The sequence below is a fragment of the Liolophura sinensis genome, chromosome 2, assembly GCF_032854445.1.
Source record: "Liolophura sinensis isolate JHLJ2023 chromosome 2, CUHK_Ljap_v2, whole genome shotgun sequence".
Lineage (NCBI taxonomy): Eukaryota > Metazoa > Mollusca > Polyplacophora > Chitonida > Chitonidae > Liolophura > Liolophura sinensis.
The window spans coordinates 19817279-19825136 of record NC_088296.1 but is presented as its reverse complement, the minus strand read 5'-3'; the positions used below and the strand labels follow the sequence as shown (position 1 = coordinate 19825136).

The 7858-nt window shown below is 40.6% G+C and overlaps 1 protein-coding gene across 1 annotated transcript; it reads right to left on the bottom strand.

Moving 5' to 3' along the window:
• Positions 1 to 266: 266 nt before the first annotated feature.
• LOC135462730 (zinc finger protein 678-like) lies at positions 267 to 7343 on the bottom strand. The gene is made up of 2 exons (XM_064739957.1): positions 7310 to 7343; positions 267 to 4341 (listed from the first exon to the last, which is right to left on the bottom strand). Exon 2 carries the CDS (start codon positions 4309 to 4311, stop codon positions 1612 to 1614), a length of 2700 nt encoding a protein of 899 aa, XP_064596027.1. The 5' UTR covers positions 4312 to 4341; positions 7310 to 7343; the 3' UTR covers positions 267 to 1611.
• Positions 7344 to 7858: the final 515 nt, after the last annotated feature.

Here is a 7858-nt window from a genome sequence, read left to right as displayed (position 1 = left end):
TTAGTTCCTATCTTTCCTTTAATATAACAACCAACAACTCAACATGCATCACCATGGTTTATAACTGTTTTATTATACAATGTATAACTCCGATCAGGATAACATACTTGTAAAAGTATATGTATCAACAATAAAATCATGATCAAAAATGACCCTCACACGAAATGAAACTTTCTCTCATAAATATATACACACACATATATACTGGTACATGTATATCATATATACTTTCACGTTCACAAAGTGGAACTAAACTCGATACCAGGTTATAGTTTGTGTATACAATATAGCTAAATTCAATCTGGACCAGAAAAAAAAAAAAACTCAGTTTTGATTTCCGGTTGTAAAAAATTTACATACATCCTCATGTCGTAACCGCACAGGCCCATGCAGCAACCGCACAGCCCCATGCAGTAACTGCACAACCCAATGTAGCAACCACTCAAGCTCATGCAGTAACTTCACAACCTTTACAGTCTTCACTGTTACTGACTGAAACCCACACAGCCCTGTGCAATCACCAGTCTTGTGCATAACCTTGCATTCCTTTACAAAAGTGACAACGCTGTAGAAGGACAACAGCCCTGTAGTGTAGCTTACTGCACAGTCTTGTAGAGAAACATCACAGTCCTGTAGAGTAACACCCTTGTGTAGAGTAAGAACACAGTTCTCTAGAATAATCAAGCAGTTCTGTTGAATAACCACACAGTCCTTTTGAATAACCAGTCCTTTCGAATAACCACACAGATCTGTTGAGAAACCACACAGTCCTTTAGAATAACCACACAGATCTGTTGAGAAACCCCACAGTTCTGTCGAATAACCACACAGTCCTTTTGAATAACCACACAGTTCTGTCGAATAACCACACAGTCCTTTTGAATAACCACACAGATCTGTTGAGAAACCACACAGTTCTGTAGAATTACCACACAGTCCTTTTGAATAACCACACAGATCTGTCGAATAACCACACAGTCCTTTGGAATAACCACACAGATCTGTTGAGAAACCACACAGTCCTTTTGAATAACCACACAGATCTGTTGAGAAACCACAGTCCTTTTGAATAACCACACAATCCTTTTGAATAACAACATATATCTGTTGAGAAACCACAGTCATTTTGAATAGCCACACAGTTCTTTTGAATAACCACACAGATCTGTTGAGAAACCACACAGTTCTGTCGAATAACCACACAGTCCTTTTGAATAACCACACAGATCTGTTGAGAAACCACACAGATCTGTTGAGAAACCACACGGTTTTGTAGAATTAACACACAGTCCTTTTGAATAACCACACAGAACTGCTGAGAAAACACACAGTTTTGTCGAATAACCACACAGTCCTTTTGAATAACCACACAGTTCTGTTGACTAACCAGACTCCAACTGATAAACACAGTCCTTTGTCATATTAAACATGCAGAGTTCTGTTTTAAAAAAATTGTTACAGTGTAATCCCTTGATCAGTCAACACCAATTCCAGCTCAGTTCAATAAAGTTGTTGCAGAGTGGAAAACCACTTAGTCCTGTACATAAATCATAATCGATCACAGTACAAACACCACCAGTCTTACTTCATGTTTCTCAACAAAAACAATTCTTATTCATGTTTCATTTTCAAGACATGTCTTCTAAGATATTGAGGAGTGGCATAACTTCTTTCACAAACTTTGCAGGCAAATGGTTTTTCACCTGTGTGAAGAAGTTCATGTTGTGTCAAATAGGCAAGCGTAACAAACTTTTTCCCACATGCGCTACAGGCATATGGCCTCTTATCTTGATGTGTTCTCATGTGTGCCTTTAAATAACATGTCGTTTTGAAGCTTTTTTGACAAATCTCACAGACGAAAGGTCTTGCAACCTTGTGTGACACCATGTGCACTCGCAAGTTGCCCTCTGTTTTATAGCCTTTGTGACAAACCTTACAGATGTATGGCCTGTCACCACTGTGTATCTGCACGTGCGCTTTTAAATTACCTTTTTGCTTAAAGCCTTTCCAACATATCCCACATTTGTGCGGTCTTTCGTCTGTGTGGGATCTCATATGAGCTCTTAACGCACCTTTGGTCTTGAAGCTCTTTTGGCATATCTTGCAGGTGTGTGGTCTTTCATCCGAGTGCGTATGCATATGTGACCTCACGGTGTCACGACCTGAAAATCTCTTATGACAAATGTCACAGCTGAAGGCTTTCACTTTTGTGTGTGTTACTGTATGCCTCTTTAAATGTGAGGATGATATGAATCGTTTAGGGCAATGGGCGCAGGCGTACGGTTTCTCCCCTGTGTGAATTTTGTAATGGTGCGTCAGATTGACCCTCAAAGTGAATGTTTTCTTACAAATGGTACAGCTGTGGGGTCTCTCACCTGTGTGAATCAGTGAATGCTGCACAAGGGCAACTTTAGAAATCATGTTTTTCTGACAAATTTCACATTTAAAAGGTTTTTTCCTTTCTCCTGTATGCACTACTTTGTGAGCCCTAAGCACTCTTATAGAAGGAAATCTTTTATGACATATCTGACATGAATACGGCCTTGTGTGAGATCCCATGTGTACTTTTAACAGGTGTGAATATATATATCGTTTGTTGCAAATGCTACAGGCATAAGGTTTTTCACCTGTGTGCAGCTTTCGGTGCACGTTCAAACTAGACAGACAGGTGAATGCCCTTGGACATTTGTCACACGAATATGGACGCTCACCTGTATGAGTCCTCATATGTATAAGCAGGCCGTATAGTCGTGTAACCGTTCGCCCACAGATTTTGCAGGTAAAGGGTATTTTCTTGTGTGGAGATGACAAACCGGACTTGGAACTGGTTGTACGGCAAGGCTTTCTGAGGTCCATTTCCAAACCTTTTAACTGTAAACTGGTTTTACACACGCCCTTTGTAAGTTTCATTTTCACCTGTTCATCCATACTCCCCTGTTTCCCCTTGCCGGGTGTTTCAGAAGCTGCATGGTTGAGTAACTTAACACTCACATGTACACCCTCCAGTCTTTCCAACCTAACCACAGGCTGGTACTTGGCAGTCCTGTACATGGCGTTACAAGTGTCACTCATTACTCCTCCTTGTACGGAAACATTTAATCCCTGTTTAGTACACGTATCATTACCAGGAAGTTTTGTTTGACTCCTAACAGAGTTTTCCTTTGATTTCACCCTTAATTTGTAGCTCGACTGAAGTTCTTTGAAATCTTCTTGGCCTATAACTGACTCTTCAACTTCCACAAAAGAAGACGTGACAAAGTCTAGGAAACTGCTGTTGTCTGCCATGGATGGATCCAGATCTGTTGAACTTTCTACACATGACCAGCTTGAGTCTGCAGCATGAATGATTTTTCCAGGTTTGCCAGGGAGGTTTCCTGAATTTCCTCTTGGCTTACCAGGGACATTTCCCCAATTTCCTTTGGACGTGTCTGTGCAGTTTCCTAAGTTTCCTAGTGATATGCTAGAGAGGTTTTTCTGGTTTCCTCTTGATATGTCGGTGTAGTCTCTTGGGTTTCCTAATGGCATTCCTGGAAGGATTCCTGAATTTCCTGTATTTCCCGTATTTATAGTAGGCAGGATTTCCGGAAAAGACGAATGCCTATCACTTTGGTTCCAAGGAGAGGTGCAAACACCTGCTTTACCTGAGCGATTATCTTCACATACGAACTGCTGATTACCGACATCTGCACTCCTACCTTCTTCATGTATATCTATGGGTTCTGTCTTGATGATGACACAGATCTCTTCACTGAATTCACTCTGTTCCGTCTTCACTGTTTCGTGAAGCTCTCTAGAGATCTGGTTTGCTCCCAACACAGATAACTGTGTTTCGTCAGACACTTCTGATTTACACATAGCAAGCTGGTCATGAGAAAAAAGATTTTCTGTTTTAACATGCACCAGTCTCCCTTGAACAGATTCAACAGGGAGTTCAACAGACGGCATGACAAAATCGTTCAGTCTACAGGGTAAAGTCTGTGCTGATTCAACAAACGGAAGATGTGAACTGTTGATCGTGTCCACCAAATTGGTTCCCTCTGCAGATTCTGTATTACTAGACTCAGTACACAAAATGTGCAGATCATTTTTCTTTGCTACCACAGTAAATTCTTCTGAAGGTTCTGTTTTTATACACACAGATTCAGCACATAAAATGTGTTGTGTATTTGTCTTGTGTTGAGTATTTGTCTTGTCCCACACAATGGTCTCCTCTGAAGGTTCACTCTTTATAGATTCAACAGACAAAATGCGCAGGGTGTTTGCTGTGTCCTCTCCAGTGATTTCATCTGAACTTCCCTGGACACCTTCCATTGCATCGCTCTCAGCACTGAACACCTGCAACTGATATTAGGATAAGCAATATTAACCCTCATTTTGTCATAACAATCATGTTAATGCGAATAACTAGGGACATCATGCATACAGCAAATGATCTACGGTTTTCTGATCCAAAAAAGTGTCATAAAATAGTACCTTTGGTGCTGAAACTTTCTATTATTTTCCCGAAGGATATCACCCTTTATTCCTAACAATCTGCATAACACCTTTATAAAAGGAATGGAAACTTTCAAAATCTGTCAGAATGTAAGCCTTCATCATGGGCAAAATTTTGGGTCATTTATAATAGCGGTTATCATATTGATCAAACCAAGTATGCCAGCCCTTATCAGGGGAATAGTCAAAATAATTTTGGTAGCCTGAGCATCAGTATGTTGGTTCAATGTATACATAACTCCTGATTTATTGATCCGTGTTAAGATAGTAATCAGACCAGCCCTACAACACATGCATGCGATTTCTGCAACCAGAGTTGGCCATACGCAAAAGGTCCATATTTACCCATGTAGACAAACATGTACATACTGTTCTGCAATTACTCCCAAGATGTCACAGAAAGAAAATCTGACTGGTTAAAAAACTGATATAGCAGATACTATGGGTACTTTTCTTACTATAGGTACTCTTCTACACTGACTGTGTATCATTAAACTGAATGGAGCTACTTTGAATTTCAATGAACTGTACTACAATTGATAGCTATAAACACATCATTTCATTTAGCTATAATCCTTTCTGGCCATACGTGGGAAGGTCTTCCAGCAACTTGCAGATGTTCATGGGTTTTCCCCCCTCTGCCCGGTTTCCTCCCACCATAATGCTGGCCGCCATCATATAAGTGAAATACTGAGTGTGGCGTAAAACACCAATCAAATAAATCAAATAAATCAAATAAATCAATAAATCATTTAGCTATAGCTGCAATGTACAGAGTACCGTTGTAAAATACATTAAAATTTGAAGAATGGTAAGGAGATGGGTGCTTTCTGCGCAATAAACGTTACAAGAAATAAAATGTTTCAGGATTTAATTTGAGAAACTAAACCAATGAAGCATGGCCATGATGCCAGCCACATAATTTAGTGTTTCTGAGTGCTGATTTAGTTTGTTGGTGCAATTTGTATTGTAGTATCCAAGAATATTTCATTAACATCAAGTCAGTCAAGATGGCTTCATTCTACAAGACATACATGTAGTCTTGCACTAGAACCATATCTGGCCACAGACCCCCATTAGTTTTCCATAAGCGACAATGTTAACGTTTAGCGCTGTAGCTCAGTCCCAAACATTCCGAGGCCAATAAGCTTTGGTGCATACCTAGCCCAGCCTGTGAGAAAGAAGCTGTAAAAATCTTGACATAGGTTGACCGTCAAAATCTGGACCTTTCCATGCCGGCAGCTGGGAGGGGTGCCTAGCAACGCCAAGGGGACATCACTCGCAGCCTCATCACCACCTGTCTCCTTGTGTCCTCTCGCCCAGAATTTCAAACTTTCATTATTAAAACTCATACCTGCCCAAAGCTTAGACAATTTTCATCATTTTGATACCAAGCATGCACCTGTACACCAAAAACGGCAGGCTGGCAGCAAAAAAAAAGACTTTACACACTAAAATACACAGAACTACAATCGTCCCTACTGAAAAACGGAAGTTGTAATGGGGGTCTGTGTCCATCTAGTTGTGGAATGTAACTCTCTGTATCAACCAACAGGAAGTGTTGGCAGAGTGACATGGAATAACTGCTTCTAATGTGTCGGATCAACAGTAGGCCACATTTACCACATCCTCACATGCACATTAAATCCTTCCTAGCGTAAATCAATGTCAACCAAGTGGTCTCCATAATCAACTGAACCGTTCTGAGACTTGCCAAACCAACAACGATCCATGGCGACTGAACAAATTCACAATACAAATACCTTTTCCTTACGCTAAACCCACTGTGGCCATAAACCATCTGTTCCCATTTTGACCACTTGAGAGAGCGAACGAGACTGAAGGGCCATTGACAACAAGGGGAGTGAACCTGGAAATGGACGACTGGACTTGCCTAGTGTTACTATAATGATTGCCGTTGGTATTATCTCCCTTGAACAACCTTAATTTTTTTCTGAGCTCACATCACTCATGTGGCTTGTATGTGCGACTATCAGACAAGATTTTTTTTTTTTTTTTTTTGATTGGTGTTTTACGCCGTACTCAAGAATATTTCACTTATACGATGGTGGCCAGCATTATGGTGGGCGAAAACCGGGCAGAGCCCGGGGGAAACCCACAACCATCCGCAGGTTGCTGGCAGACCTTCCCACATATGGCTGGAGAGGAAGCCAGCATGAGCTGGACTTGACCTCACAGCGACCGCATTGGTGAGAGACTCCTGGGTCATTACACTGTGCTAGCGCTAACCAACTGCGTCACGGAGGCCCCTCAGACAAGATAGCGGCCACACTGTGTGTAGCTTCTGAAAATGTATTTAAGATTCTAAATTTAATGCACGTGTGAAGATGCGATAAATGTGGCCTACCGTCGATCCAACACATTAAAAGCAGTTATTCCCCGTAACTCTTCCAGCACTTTGTGCTGGTCGATACAGAGAGTTACATCCCTCAACTAGGACTTTACTGTTGAGTTTCGTACTCATTCCAATGTAACTTGCCCATTGAGTTGACGGACTCAGTTCTTGCTCCTGGCAATTTAACCTCACTTATGCCCTTGTGGATTTAGTTGATGTATACAGTTGCTGAATTGAATGAGTACGTCTGCATCTGACTTAGTGTTCTCAGCTACCGCTATGTTGTTGTTGTTGTAATAAATCTTTAACAGAGGTTAGACAAACTGACAAAGCTCGTTTACCTACTCAGATGAAAAGAACAACATTTCTTTACAAGTATCAAGTTATATCAAAGACTTTTTCGATTAATTACTCAGATGCAAGTAATCAAATTGGCAGACATAAATAAATATCACTTACTTATCATTATCGGAACAAGTACGTGGAGAGTCAGGTCTGCCGTTAACAAGATGCACGTCAAAACGAGGCTCATGAATATTACTTTACAGTATCCAATGAAAACGCACAGCGCGGGAAAGACAACATATCTCTTCAGACAGACGCTACTTAAAGCACTGTTTTCACTCCGTTTTCTACATAAATATTATTTCTTGGTGCGATATGTTTACAAACGAAATTACTTCCTGCTGTGGTATTCTATATGTAACGCATGTTAGCCCCCTTGACAGACGGTATATATACCGTCTAGATTTACTAGAAGAAAAAAAAATACAAAAACATGAAAGAGTATTAATTTACGCCTCTTCCGTCCCAAGACCTCTCTCTAAAGGAGTACTTATTCAGTCACCTATTTATTTAGTCAGCAAGCTATGTTTACATTTGTTTTGTTGTTTATATTCACTTAAGTTATATCTTAACTTAAGAGGTGTCCTCCGTGGATCAGTCGGTTACCCCGCTATAGTACAGCGTAATGTATACAGAAGCCTCTCACCAATGCGGTCGCTGTGA

What these genes read in the sequence shown, in the direction of transcription:
- LOC135462730 (XM_064739957.1), bottom strand. Translation starts at nt 4,311, where the DNA reads ATGGAAGGTGTCCAGGGAAGTTCAGATGAAATCACTGGAGAGGACACA.